Genomic DNA, 15,264 nt, shown 5'->3' with positions numbered 1-15,264 from the left:
GGTGCACGCTTGCAATCCCAGCATTTGGGAAGCTGAGACAAGAGGACTGGGTTCTCGAACAGCCTCAGCTACTTAGTGGGGCCCTCTGCAACTCAGTGAGACCAGTTTCAAAAAAAAAAAAAAAAAAGAAAAGAAATAGAAGTGACTCACTGAATTAAATATTGAAAAATTGGGAAGATAGATTTTACCATCAAAGAAACCACAGAATGTGCATTTATACCATTTATACTAATTACTTCTTGACTGCAATGGTTCCCCCCCAACTCCGTCAACTTCTATTAATCCTTCAAAACCCAAGTTCAAGTGCTCTCTAGCCCCTGACAGTTTCTCTAACACTCACAGAGAGAAATGCTTAATATCCTTGTACCCGTGGTGTCCTTGTCTATTTTCATCTACAATGGCTTTCACCAAGGTCAAAGAATGTTTTAAAAGGTTTCCTCCTTGGTACATAAACAAATGTATCAAAGTTAATCACCAAACAAGCATGGGATCAAGGAAGGGGGAGGGAATGGGATGGGGGCTGGATGAGGGCTAATTGGATGATGTGTGCTTGTATATCCTCTCAAGTCTTGTATTCCAATGTGATATATGATTACAATGCACCAATAAAAATAAATTTTAAAAATAAATAAATTAATTAAAAAAATAAAAGGTTTCCTCCTTGATTGTATCACTAACTGCCTGTCTTGGCTCCTCCAAGCTTCAGTTCTCTTGTGCCAGGTGAGTATGAGAGGAGAACTCAATAGCACAACGTGAGCACAGTCCGTGTTAGCTTACTGTCAAATTGTGTTGAAATGGCGGTTTCTAACTGTCTCCTCCTCCAGCACCCGGGTACCACGAGGAGACAGACTATAACCTCTCCATCTTTGTAGCCTCACTGTTCAGTGCTCATTTGCTGTTGCTCCTATGGCCAGTGCTTGCAGGTATTTGTTGAGTGAATAAATAAAGAATGAACCCCATTTTGCAGTCTCTTTTTGTAATAAAATTTATCTACATATAAGTATCTGGAAGAAGGAACAGATGAACCATTTTTTTTTAAGATCACAATGAAGTAAAAAGCATGGCCAGTTTGTTGTCCTGGGTAATATTTTTAAAGGTTTTTAAAACCATATGTGACCCACCCACACAGCAAATGTCAATATCTGCAATGAGTCTCAGCTAAAAGTTGGCTCAGTTGTTCTTAGCACAATAGGCTAACAGCTCCAGCACCATTAAATCAATCAAGTAAATAATATTAATTTAAAGAACTTCATAATTATACATTTACTCGATATATAATTATACACCATCAGGCAATATATAATTAGACTGTTTTAAAAGCATGTGCTCTGTCTAAAGGAGGAAAAACATTTTGGCATAAATGAAACAATAACAACAAAAACACACACACACAAATCTTTAAAAGAATTCAAACACTGAAATCTCTGTTTGCAGTTCACTGGGGTTCATGATCCATGCGATAAGCACAATCCCTGGCTATGTGGCCTTTGTGATGTCCTCTCCAGCCTCCTTGAACAACTTCTGGAGTGGTCGAGCATCAGAGAATACCACATCCATTACCAGGCTATCATGATACCACAAAGAGGGAAGAGAGGTCAATGCATCGCTGGCACTGAGTGTCATTCCATTTTCATCTCCCCCTCACAAGCATTCTTCTTGCAAGGTACAAGGTAAAAGGTACAGCAGAGAAATCAGACTCCTCCAGTATTTCATGAATCTCAAACTACTTTTGGAAAATGGTTATTTCAGTCAATCACTCACTGGGCACCTTATTACCAATGTTATTCAGTTACCACTTCTGAATGCTAGGTCTATGCGAGTCTCTGATAATCAAATTTATTCCTTACAATAAACCTACAGAAAAAAAAATTTAAGACTACTTGTGAGATAGCTGCTCTTATCATCACACTCATCTTAGACAAGAAAAAATGGAAGCCAAGGAGGGATGAAGAGACTGGTCAGGAGGAGGAAGGGCTGTGATGTTCAGAGTCTCAAATTTGTGTCTACTGTATGTTTTCATCTCACTTTTTAAAAAATGGAATTTATGTACTTTCCATTTTCATATCCTATCTGGTGATTACTAAGAAGAATTCATCTTGCATTTAAAAGGTCCTGACAGCTTCAAGCGATGGTTGTATTTTACCAAAGTCGAGACACTCAAATCACAGAAGGCTGCCTAGCCAGAATGAGGGCTCCCTGGTCCTCTGGCTCCCAAGCCAGGCATTGTTTTTCTACCTAGTTATCTGCTCTCCAGACATTGATGCCTGGAAGCAGAAGGAGATATGAAGTCTGCTCTGTAAGGTCACTACTCTACAGCCACAACCACCACAGCCGCCCCAAACCAAAGCACAAGGCACGGGAGCTCTGGAGACCTCTTCAGTGGCCTCTGAAAGAAAAACAGTTTGAAAAGATGTTGACTTTCAACCATGAGTCCTTTATGAACCCCAAGTCAATAATATAGTTTACAAAACTCAGGTTGTTCCCAAAGGGGAAGAAACCCTACATGATAATGTGGTGTAAAAAAAAATCAGCATAAAAGAAGAGTACAAAAGCAGTACTGGGCTACTAGTTTCTAGACTACTAACAAGGTTCCTTCTCCATGCTGCCCTTTCTGGATGGGCTGAAGGAGAAGGAAATTCCAGTATACTCTGAATGTAAGGACTTTAGGGTCAGGTTAGACCTGGTGTTCATTCATTTCTTAGCAACAGCAATGCCAAGAAATGTGTAAACAATAGCTCCTGTACTGGGGCTTAATTATAAATCCATGCAGAATTGACCAAAGTGTACACACACACACACACACACACACTCACTCACTCACACTTACACAGTAGATGGGCACAGGATTTATGTTGGGGATAAATTTTAAAGTTTGGGTATAGATAAGGGTGATGATTATACAGCATTGTGAATATAAGTAATGCTATTGAATTATATACTTAAAAATTATACTTTTAGAGGGAAATTCTCTAATAGTCATGAAGTACATTAACATATCAAAGTCAATCACTAAGCCAAACATGAAAAGGAGAAAGGGGGAGGGAACAGGGAGGGAATTGGGGAAGGGCTAATTGAGTGATGTGTGTATGTAGGCCTCTACCATCTTGTACTCCATTAAGATGTATGACTACAATGCACCAATAAAAAGTTTAAAATGGTACTTTTATGTTATATATATTTTTACCACAGTAATATGTTTAAAATGGAAGCAGAAAAATTAGGTTCTCTGAACCCAACCAATGGGTCTAAATACACAGTGGATCTGTGGGTCTTTTTAACTCAGATTAAGAATGTTTGGTTTAGATAATGTACCTCACTGGTCTCCAGATCTTCATTGTCAGCTTCAGTACTTTTAATTCCTCAAAGTGGATATTGGCTAAGAAAAGTTAAAATACTGACATTTAATACCACCCTCTCGGTCCTACACAGATCTCTTCAAGCATCTCACTTTGAAGGTGAGGCCATCTATTATATATTAGTTTGAGTTGAATCTTCTGCTCAAAGACTAAATTGAGTACTATTTTAATGTGACTACTTCCTGCTACATGTGCAAATACTAAGAAAACTGTTGTGTTGTTATTTCATATGATTCCTGTCAATAGATGTGGCTTCAACACATAAAAGTTAATCAAAATACAGAATGGCAATCTTCAACCAAGTAAAATCTTCCTGGAAATAGCCTGTCTACATCACCACCACCTGCATCCCCAAATATACAAACAATCCCACAACCCAAGTATAAACAGACTGAGTTCAAGATGCAAAACATAAAGTTATATGATACAAAGTCTTAGACTCCATGAGGCTGTAAATACAAACAGTCATTAGATGTTTTCTAACATTGGTTATTTATTTTAAAAAATTGGAACTCAGGGGCATTCTACCTAAGATCTATACCTCCAGCCCTGTTTTTTCTCTATTTTGAAAAAGGGTCTCACTAAGTTGCAGAGAACCTCACTAAGTAGATGAGGCTGGCCGCCAACCTACAATCCTCCTGTCTCAGCCTCCCAAGTACTGGGATTAAAAGTGTCTGTCACCATACCCAGCTTGCCATCTACATTTATTAAGATAAACTTTCACTGTAAATATAGTACTTCACTAAAATGAATGGAGGAGGAAGAGAACTGAATGGAGGAGGAGGAGAATGGACTGAAGGATGAGAACCAAAAATACTTTTCTAAGTAATACAACAACGAGATGAAAATCAATGCACAGTGTTAATGCTAGGGAGAGCAGAGGTTAGAGATTTGTAAGGATATGTAGCCAAATAAAACACGGAGCTAAGCTGAAAATACTATGGCTTTGGGACTCTTCCTGAGATGTAACTGAGTATTGAGGAATACAGGTCAGAGGGTCCAGTCCTATTCTGCCAAGTTCTGGAACTATCTAGGAAGGACTTAAGATGTAGTCAATTCTATGTTTTAGGGGGAATAATTGGAACCCCTTTGGCATGTGGAATACCCCCCTTTATCAAAGTTAGACTAGCAAAAAAGAGAGTGGAGGTATTGTGGTATGGATGGTGTATTAGGGAGAAGGCACAGCTCAGGCAAAGAGATCAAGTATGTGCTGGAACATGAGATTTGGGGGGCACTGAAAAAGAGTAAAAGATGAAACTGCAGGGGCAGACAGAGGCCAGGTCATGCAGAATCTCCTAAGACACTTCCTACCACTTACATAGACAAGAAGTGATCCAGTCCTTTCACCTGCACCAGCCTCACTCTTGCTTTTCAGGTCCAGAAGCCACTGTACAGCAGGTTTTGTAAATATTATTTGTATCTCTCTTAAAAATGACCTAGGTCCTCTTTCTAATAAGGCTTAAGTGCTTTGGAACCAAAAAAAAACCCAAATATTTCTTTTATATCAACAACGTTTGACAATTCTTGATGTGTTTGTTCTTCACGATACATTTACTAGCCATGCCAGACACTGTTCTAAATATCAAATAAAATAAACATCCTCTCTGCTCTTCTAGGACAAACGAAAACAATCAGGGTAGATGTATAGTTCTTGGGCTCAATGTATAATTCTTGGTTCCCCTGGCAAATTGTTAAGTCCACTTATAAAATCTTAATTACACTCATAGAAGTCTTTCTTTAAGGATATCTTCATAAAGATTTCTTTTTTTTCTTTTTTTTTTTTTGGTACTGGGGATTGAACACAGGGGCTTTCTACCTCTGAACTAGGACCCCTCCTCCCAGCCTTATTTTTTTAATTTTGAAATAGGGTCTCACTAAGTTTCTGAGGGTCTCATTAAGTTGCTGAGGTTGGCCTCAAACCTGTGATCCTTCCATCTCAAACTCCCAATTACTGGGATTACAGGTATATGCCACCACATCCGGCTAAATTGCTTTTTATGAAACTATTTTAACAGATATTTTCATATGTATTAATGTATCTATAGTAATATATCTTTATTTACTTTTGGAGAGAAAATACTCTAGTCTATTACAAATTTTTCAAGATTAAATAAAACTTCTATGAAATATTGTACAGGATATTTCTCTGTCTTTCAGTTATGAAAATAATGTCACTGACTTAGTCTTTGAACAAAACAAAATCAATTAAAAAGATCTGTATTGAGTTAGAAACAGAATATCTGCCCACATTTTTGTTTAATATTACTTGCTCTGAATTACATAATAGCTGGAATAAGAGTCAGAAGGTTAGTTATTACAGAGGATTTTAAAGAGCTGTACTTCAAAATTTCATTATAGAATGGCATCTAGAACCAACCACTTCAAAATTATTCCATCAGTGTTTCTCAAAGACTGTCCCCTACAGCATCGGTTAGAGCAACACCACACAATATCAGAAATCTGTGTTTAACAAGCCCTCCAAGTGATTCTGATGCATGATGAAGTTTAAGACTGTTCTAAGGGCACAGAAAAAAAAATTTAATAAACTCTCTCATATCTCATTGACCATCAGGGGTCTGTCTTAAAGAACACATGGGTCCCTGTATGTTCTATAGATGGGGAAACTAAGGCCCAAAGATTATTAATGGCAACTGGTGTCTGGAGCAAAACATGTCCCACCATCAAAGCCGAGATCCTCCTTGTACATTGATATCCAGCTACCATTTTGTATATCTAAAATCAAGTTTTAAATACCCATTTGTAGAAATCCCTACTTATTAAACTCAGACGAAGTTGCAGGACCAATCAAACCAAAAGCTAACCCAGACATATTTGAAGATGTCCTGGAGAGAGAAAAAGCCAATTTTAATGGGCAAATCGAGAACTCTTTGGCTCAACCACACCTTCAAACCTAAGCCAGTTCTCATAGTGTCTTAACCAGCCTGAAACTAGGAATGTTTCTCCACCTCTTTCAAAAAGCTACTTTAAAAGGATAATCTAGATTTTCCAAATAATACTATTAACTCAAGGTAATGGTTAAGACCACACACCTTAAGCAACTTACTGGTTGTGTGGTCTTGGGCAATTGATCTTATCTCTCCATGCCTCAGTTTCTCCACTGCCTCAGAGGATCGCTGAATTATATGTGACGATGCCTATAAAGTTCTTAGCATTAGCATAGTGTACATGCTCTATAAATGCCGAATGCTGCCCTCTTTTATTAATATCAGTGATAGCATCGTCCAACTCATAGTGTAGACTATTTATATACTGTCCTTCACTTATGAGAGAGGCATCTTTACTGGATGTCAGGAGTAGATTTCCACTTATACTGGTGTGTCTATACTGCTTTAGACTGTGTGTGTGTGTGTGTGTGTGTGTGTGTGTGTGTGTGTATTTTACAGGGGACTGAATTAACCTAGCGGCATTCTACCTTTGAGCTACACAACCAGCTCTTTTTTAGTTTTTATTTTGAAACAGGGTCTCGCTAAGTTGCTGAGGCTGGCCTCCTGTCTCGGTCTCCCAAGTATTGGAATTTTAGGTGTGCGCTACCATGTCTGGCTTTTTATCTCATCTTGATTCTCAAGTAGTAATAGGAAGGTCAAAGACATAATCAGTGTTACAATATAAGGTCAGCCAACTTCTCTCTATAGCAGCTCAACCTTTAAATTGAACTTCATGAACAGTGTGTCAAAAAGCAACTAACCAACAAGGGATTTGAACTCTAATTTAGGTGGGAATTTCACTGACAGAGACAATTTTCTGCACATATCTTCACTTAGTGAAAATCTTCAGAATATCTCATAACAGTCAAATAACTGTTTTGTGGATAGAAGTGTCCAGAGTTTACAGTTTTTCCACTTCGCATGGCTAATGGCAAAGCTTTGAAGAAATCTCTCAAGAGAAAAACAAGCCCAAGATGTCTTTGGCAAAGGAATCCCAGGTCTGAGCGTCCTTACCCGGCTATGAAACTTGGCAGTTCGGTAAGACTTGGGTGACAGATTGTAGACTGTGTAGTGGTCCAGATGTCTGGAATCCAAAAAGCTCCGAATGTCATCAACCTGGTTCCGGAATCCTAGGTCAACGTTGTCCAGGGGAAAGGACATCACTAGGAGAGGTAACACAGAAAAAACGTTAAACAAGTCTGCTGTCACGAGAGCAGCATTTGAAAGCAGAGCCAAAGAACATAAATATAAGGCACTTACCAATAATTCTGGAGGTAACATAGGTAAAGTCTAAGTCTTCCTTTGTGTAGCTAAAAGTAAAGCAGGAAAAAACATTCATTAAAGTGACCCAAATGTGCCACCATTTCTGTCTCTCAATTATTTGGATATCATGAACTGGAACACTCCTGTCCAGCAGGAATACTTTGGTTCCCCCCCACACACATCCTCCTCTAGCAAAGAAGCATCATAGAGAAGACAGTCTCTGCTCTCAAAGCACAAATATACTACTCCAGCAAGTGTATTCCAGTGCCTCACAGAGGTCACTTTTTAAATAGTCTCAGAATAGAATCACTCTTATTTATGAACACTGATTGTTCTAGCCTCTTTGCCTGCATGAAAATCTCTCCTCCAAATGTGAGCAGCTAAAGGGTAGCCACAAAAGTTATTGAAAAAGAATAAATGACACTCTTTCTCTGCCTACTGAGCTCCTATTTGACAACTGGAAGAAAGGGTAAATATTTCCTTTTAACCAATATTAAAATATTGATTCATATATTGGACTTGGCATTTGAATTTCTGATTCAAAATGACATATTTCAACTTAACACATTTTTCTAACACCTTAGATAAAAAATAATTTGCATATTTTTGTAAAATTTTTCATACAGCTGGGTATGGTGGTGCATGCTTGTAAGCCCAGTACTTGGAAGATTGAGATAGGGGGATCACAGACTTGTGACCAACCTCAGCAACTTAGCAAGGCCTTCCACAACTTAGTGAGACCCTGTTTCAAAATAAAAAACAAAACAGGGCTGAAGGTGTCGCTCAGAAGTAGATCCTCTGGGCTCAATCCCCAGTACCTCCATACACACACAAAAAAGAAGCTTCATACATTGGAAGAATAGAAAACTTCTGCCACCTAATAAATTCTAAAGAGCTAGTAGGATGCAAAATATTCTGTTTTAATTACAATCCATAGATATTGCTTATTCAGATTACATATACATTGTCATGTCATTTAATCTTCAAGCTGCCCAAGGACATAAATACTTTCAGAATACAAAAGTAAAGCTCAGCAAATTAATTAAACTGCCTTAGGTTACATGGTTAACAAGCCCAGATATTGCATTAGAAGCCAGGGTATTTGACTCTAAAGCCAGAAATGGCAACTATCATACTCTAATGTGAGCTGAGTTCTCCCAGCCTGTGCTTGTAGCTTCTAAAGAGCTTGACTTGATGGCTTCAATGATTCTCTTCAATTGATCAGATCCAAAACAGTTGTATCACAAAATTGACATTCTTTGAGCCAATAAGCAGTTGAAAGATAACCAGGTCCCCTGGGAGCATAGGGTTCTGATAACCTAACCAGGAAGAACACACGTACCTGGCAACAGATTGTATGACTCTAGAAGATGTGTCTTTGAGGGTGTCTTTCAAGTTGTCCTTAAGGTTACTAAAGAGCCTCCCTGCGCCTCCTTTCACCATGTCAAAGAGACCTCCCCCATAGCTGGGCTCCATGTCTGGAGATGAGGCACCTGCCAAGGAAAAACAGAATCAGAGGTGAGAACACAAAGGGCATGGAGAATCAACCCTTCTCATTCCCAAAACATTCATAGGCAGCTTTTGGAGTTTGTTGCAGAGATTCCTAGAAGTTATACCCACTCTCAGAAGGTATCAAGTAAGTCCAGAAATGCCAGTGGTCCTCAGAGACACCAAGAGCGGTCCCTTGTCAAGTCCAAGGCACAGAAACCTCTAGAACTGCACTGTCCAATACCATAGCAACGAGCCACATGTGGCAAATGAGCAGTTGAAATACAGCTATCCCTAACTAAGATGTGCTGTTAGTATAAAATACACTCCAGGCTGGGCATAGCGGTAGACGCTTGTAATCCCAAAACTTGTGAAATTGAGACAGGAGGATCACAGGTTCATAGCCAGTCTCCATCATTTAGTGAGACCCTGTTTCAAAATAAACAAATAAAATAGGGCTGGGAGTGTAGATGAGAGGCAGAATGTCCCTGGGTTCCATCCCTAGTACCACAAGAATAAAATAAAATATGCACAAGATTTCAAAGACTTGGTGCAAGATGCTGTGTGCATGTATGTTTGTGTCTCTTTGAATTTCACTATGATATAAAGGTACAATGCAGCTGGGCATTGTGGCGCACACTTGTAATCCCAGTACTTGGGAGGCTGAGACAGGAGGATCGCAGGTTTGTGACCAGCCTCAGTAACTTAGTGAAGTCCTCCATAACTCAATGAGACCCTGTTTCAAAATAAAAAATAAAAAATAGGGTCGGGGGTATGGCTTGAAGGTAGAATACCCCTAGGTTCCATCCCCAATATCACAATAAATATAACAATAACAATAATAATAATAATAATAATAATAATAATAACAATGCACCAATAAAAGTACATTAAAAAACAATGCAAAACCGGGCGTGGTGGCACATGCCATGTAATCCCCGCACTTGGGAGGCGGAGACAGGAGGATATGTCTGGGAGGTAGCCCGGAGGTAGAAGGGCTTCCAGGAACCCCAGTACTACCAAAAAAAAAAAAAAATGCAAAAAACTCATTAACATGATTGACATTGATTACATGTTAAAATGATAGTCTTAGATATATCAAGTTAAATAAATTTTAATATCTCAATTTGTCTATTTCTTTTTACTTCGTTAATGTGGACACTAGAAAATTTTAAATTACCTAAGTGTCCTGGATTATACAGCTCTTAGACAGTGCTGACCCAGAGAGACTACCGAGGAAGCGCAGAGGCAGCCTGGAGAAGTTCAGGCTCTGCGTCCTTTTGATGGAGTTGACTTCAGAAGCCCCAGGGCTGTCCCTCAGCGACAGTTCACATCCATCATGGCAAACATCTCTTGAAAGCCCTTGAGAAGACCTTCAGGCCTGGGGTAGTATGGTGGACATGGGTGTTATCTGCCAAGTACTTCAGTTTCTGTTCTCTTCTGGTTTCCTAAAATTGTGTTTTCTCTCCGTTGGGGTTAGCTCTAGTCCAGGGTTTCTCTACCTCAGCACTACTGATATTTGAAGTAAAATTCTTCTTTATTGAGTGCAGGAAGGTGTACCCTGCATTGTAGGCTGGTTAGTAGCATCCTTGGCCATTATCGGGTTCAGTGCTATTTGCAGTTTCAGGCACCCACCAGGGATCTGGGCACACATCCCTGGCAGACAAGGGGAACCACTGTATTTTGTGATTTCCATAATTTCTAATGAAGTGAGGAATCTGTTATTGTATTTATAGGACAGAATGATAGGGGTTCTGTTTTGGTTTAGGTTTGGTTTGGTTTCTGTGATACTGAGGACTGAACCCAGGGGTGTTCTACCTTTGAGTTATACTCCCAGAACTATATTGTTTTTTTAATTTTGAAATAGGGTCTCACTAAGTTGCTGAGGGCCTCACTAAATTGCTAAGGTTGGCCTCAACTCTGCAATCCTCCTGTCTCAGTCTCCCAAGTACTGGGATTACAGGTGCATGCCACCACATCTGGCTCCAGGATGCTGTTTTTTTTACATCATATTTCAGGTACCTACCATATTCCTACAGCCTATATAGATGTTCATCTATATTCCTGTAAATAAATGTTGGCTCTCATGTACTCCCATCCTGATCACAAGAACTGTCAATACCCAAGTCCTTAGGCATCTATTTGAAAATTAGGCTCTATAAGAAATTACAATGAGCCAGGCGTGATGGTCCATGCTTTTATTCGGGAGGCTAAAAGAGGAGGATTGCAGTTTGAGGACCTCAGCTATGTGTGGGGCTCTTTGCAACTCAGTGAGACCCTGTTTCAAAATAAAGACTAATAATCTGGGCATCTTGGCGCATGCTTGTAATCTCAGCATTTGGAAGGCTGAGACGGGAGGATCGTGGCTAAGATGGGAGGATATTGGTTCATGGACAGCCTTAGCTACTTAGTGAGGCCCTTTGCAACTCGGTGAAACTCTGTTTCAAAATAAAGAATAAAAAATAGTACTGGGGGTGTATCTCGGAGGTAGAATGCCCCTGGGTTTCACCCCCAGTAATGCAAAAAGAAGAAGAAGGAGGAGGAGGAGGAAGAGGAGGAGGAGGAGGAGGAGGAGGAGGAGGAGGAGAAAGAAATTATGACAAATGCCAAGCAAGCAAGCAAAAAGACACATGGTAATAATGCTTGCCACCTGCTGAGCTCTCCTGTGCAAAGGAAGTCTGCTGGGCACTCAATCTTCAGCACAGTTCACATAGTGGAAGAGTGTCCAGTGTCCCCACCTTACAGAAGAAGAAATGGAGGCTCAGAGAAGGGAGGTGGTTTGTCTAAGGCTGTCAACTAACAGTAAAATAGTCGCTGACTCAATCCCAGATCTTAGCAATTGCAGAGCTTCGGCTCCCCTGCCGTTCCCCACGCTCCTGCCGCAGCACATCAGCCGGCCAGCCTAGCAGCTGGATCAGGACCGTCCTCACCTGCCTTAGATCAACTGCCCCTCTCCAATCCCATCTCCTCTCCTACCGGCTGGCTGCCTTTCACCTGGCTGCTCTCTGCAGATGTCCCCACAAAAAGCACCCTCATAAATCACAACATCTGTCAGACCGCTCCAACCAATCTCATTAGCAGGCAGCCTGAGCCTCTGGCACCCTCGCTGCCTCACAGCCCCAGAGAAAATGTCAGTAACTGGCTAGCGGGCAGCTCCCCAGGCCAGGATAGCACTAGGAGTATGAAAAAGTTCTCTTGTGCAAGCTGTTTCCCTAAATATAAGGCATATTGTTTCCCTTTAAACACACCCTCATGTAAAAGTTTGTATCATTTTCATTTTAAATATAGTGTGGTCCTGGTTATTAAACTCAGAGGCATTCTACCTCTCAACTATACCCCCATTCATTTTTATACTTTGGGGTGTGTGTGTGTGTGTGTGTATGTGTGTGTGTGTGTGTGTGTGTGTGTGTGTGTGTGTGTGTTACAGAAGATGGGGAATGGAACCCAGGAACACTGTACCTCCGAGCTACATGCCCAGCCCTATTTTGGAAACAGAGTCTCACTGAGTTGAGAAGGGCCTTGCTAAGTAGCTGAGGCTGTCTGCAAACCGTGATCCTCCTGTCTCAGCCTCCCGAATGCTTGGGATCACAAGCATGTGCCACCACGCCTGGCCTTATACTTTGTTTTGAAACAGGGTCTCATTAGGTTGCTGAGAGACCCATTAAGTTGCTGAGGCTGGTTTTGAACCTGCAGTCCTCCTGGCCTCAGCCTCCTAAGTATTGGTATTCCACCAGGCTCAGCATAAAAGTATTTATAATTCCCTCATTTCTACTCCAAGTTACCCCTTCAATTTGAACACCCTTCTGATAGATCACTGTTCTAGGAGATGACACCAAGTTGATTGTCTAGACAGCTCTCTGACTTTCACTTTTATGCTGGAACAGAAGTCTGAGGCACCAGCCTATGGGAAGAAATAAATTTCCTTGGCTATCTAAAAACTAGACTCTCCGCATCACTCTCTGCTCATTAGAACCTTGAAATGATGCAGAAAGCAGAGTAACTTGCCAGGGTCCATCTGTACAGCTCAGACACACAAAGCGTATGACACACAAGCCAGGATGCAATAAAGGAGAGGAGCGCACCATTTGATTTTGCCCCTCGGGTTCTTTTTGAGAGCTATTCTGACTTGCCCTAAGGAGCTACTTGGAGCCAAAAGCAGAGACTCTGCAAAGGGTATTTTAGCTTCAGCTCGTTGGGAGGAAGGGAGAGAGATTTTAAAAACTGACACAACAGAGAGAAGATAATGGTGTCAGAAAGTGATGCTGCCTGAGGGACATTAGGGGTTAACAAACTAAAACCCAGGCTCTGGTTTGTTCTGCTATAATCTGTGAAATAACAATGGACTTCACATTGTTAACTGAATAGAAAAAAATCAAAACGAGAATTATATTTTATAATATGATAATTAATGAAGGTCAAATTTCAATGTCTAGAAGTAAAGTTGATCAGAACACAGGGCTAGAGCGTGGCTAGGTGCTAAGTTTTCCACCCCCTACACAAATGGTCCCAAACCCTTAGGAGTGCAAAGCTTGCCACCTCTAACAGCCTCCTAAATGCTGCCACTAAAGTGGTTCCCAGTGGGAAGAGCACTTGCTGGGATTACTAAAGGGTCTTCAGAGATTGCAGTCTCTAAGAGGGATGGGGAGTTTGGAGCAGAGAAACCATGAAAGGGCCATCAAGAGAGAAAGCTCCAAGGCTCTCGGGCTCTAAGCAGAGCCATGCTCCTCGGTAACTTTTAATCCCAGCATTCGGGAGGCTGAGACAGGAGGATCGGGGTTCGCAGACAGCCTCAACTACTTAGTGAGGCTCTTTGAACTCAGTGAGACCCTGTTTCAAAATAATGAATAAAAAATAGGGCTGGTAGTGTAGCTCGTAGGTAGAATCGCTCCACCCCAGGTTCCATCCCCGGTACTGCAAAATATAAAAAATCTAAACTCACCTAAGAGAGTCAGAGAACTACACTCACCGCACTCTACTCCCACATCATTCCTAAGGATGCAATAAGCAAGTTTTCTTTGGCATTCCTGGTTTTTGGGAGATGAGAAGCAGCATCCTAACCCTTCTAAGTTACAGATCCTGGCCACGGGAATAGCCTGTCTTACAAAATCGCTGTCTCCTGGGAGAGGATTTTCACCTCCCATTCATTTATATACATAAAGCTGCATTCAAAACAGGTTTGGGAGCCAGGCATGGTGGTGCACGCTTGTAATCCCAGGACTTGGGAGGCAGAGGATTAAGGGGAAGACCTTAATGGCTCCCCACAATGGATCACAGGTTCGAGGACAGCCTCTGCAAGTAGTGGGACTCTCATCAACCTAGTGAGACCCTGTTTCAAAATTAAAATAAAGTAGGGCTGGGTGTGGCTCAGAGGTAGAATGCCCCTTAGTTCGATCCCCAGTAAATAGCACATGTGCGTGTATGCACACACACACACACACACACACACACACACAGGTTTGAGGGGCTTCAATAACGATTAGGAAAATAGATCTTTCGGAGGACAACACACACGTTCATGGTCTTCACTATCTTACTTGACAAGAATGATGGGAAAGTAGGTGTGGCTACTCTTTGAAAACATTTTATTGGCTCAAGAGCCAGGAGCAAGAGACTTGGAAGAAAAGTGTTACAAAGACTCGACAGCTCTTAACACAAGGGCCAACGCCCAGGCCTCACACACATACAGCGTGCACCGCCAGGGCTGCATGCAGGCCCACTGGTGCCTCCTAAGAGGGACAGACACTCCTCTATAAGGTACTGTAGTCAGAAGAAGAATGGCATGCAAAGATGGAGGGAGGGGGTTCACTGAAGTATTGTTAGGAATGGCAAGAGACTACAGATGTATTTTCTAATAGCTACGTACTTCTAATATAGCCAGGTGGTAATATAATCATAATTAGCTACTAAATATATTTATATAATTAACTATTAAATGACTTTTTAGAAGCTGAATTAAAAGAAAACAGAGCCCTGAACACTCCTCATGTTCCTCCCTGCTGCTTGGAATGCCTTTATAATGGCAGGTGCTCAAGCAGCCCTGCTAGTGTCAGAAGTATGAGATCTGAGTTCCTGATTGACTTCAGAATGATTTGTGCCAACCCTGGTCAAAACCATCAGTACTATCTTATGTGAGAAAATGAATTATATTTCAGTCCCTCCCTGTATTTATTTCTTTGCCCCTAGGATCCAAACACAGTTCTTAACCAATCCAG

General features: G+C 41.0%; 1 protein-coding gene across 2 annotated transcripts in view; it reads right to left on the bottom strand.

Annotated features, from left to right (window-relative positions):
- DNAJC6 (DnaJ heat shock protein family (Hsp40) member C6) overlaps positions 1-15,264 on the bottom strand; it is a gene marked incomplete at both ends in the record, with an annotated part of 171,792 nt that overhangs the window by 47,314 nt on the left and 109,214 nt on the right. For both annotated transcript variants that reach the window (XM_080692465.1, XM_080692464.1), the window contains 3 exons: positions 7,316-7,464; positions 7,562-7,611; positions 8,907-9,057. In XM_080692465.1, the coding sequence (XP_080548591.1) occupies positions 7,316-7,464; positions 7,562-7,611; positions 8,907-9,057 (350 nt within the window). The remainder of the gene's footprint in view (positions 1-7,315; positions 7,465-7,561; positions 7,612-8,906; positions 9,058-15,264) is intronic.

Source organism: Muscardinus avellanarius, assembly GCF_963383645.1.
Source record: "Muscardinus avellanarius genome assembly, chromosome: 3".
NCBI lineage: Eukaryota > Metazoa > Chordata > Mammalia > Rodentia > Gliridae > Muscardinus > Muscardinus avellanarius.
The sequence above is the reverse complement of the archived record's forward strand: the minus strand, read 5'-3'. Positions and strand labels throughout refer to the sequence as shown.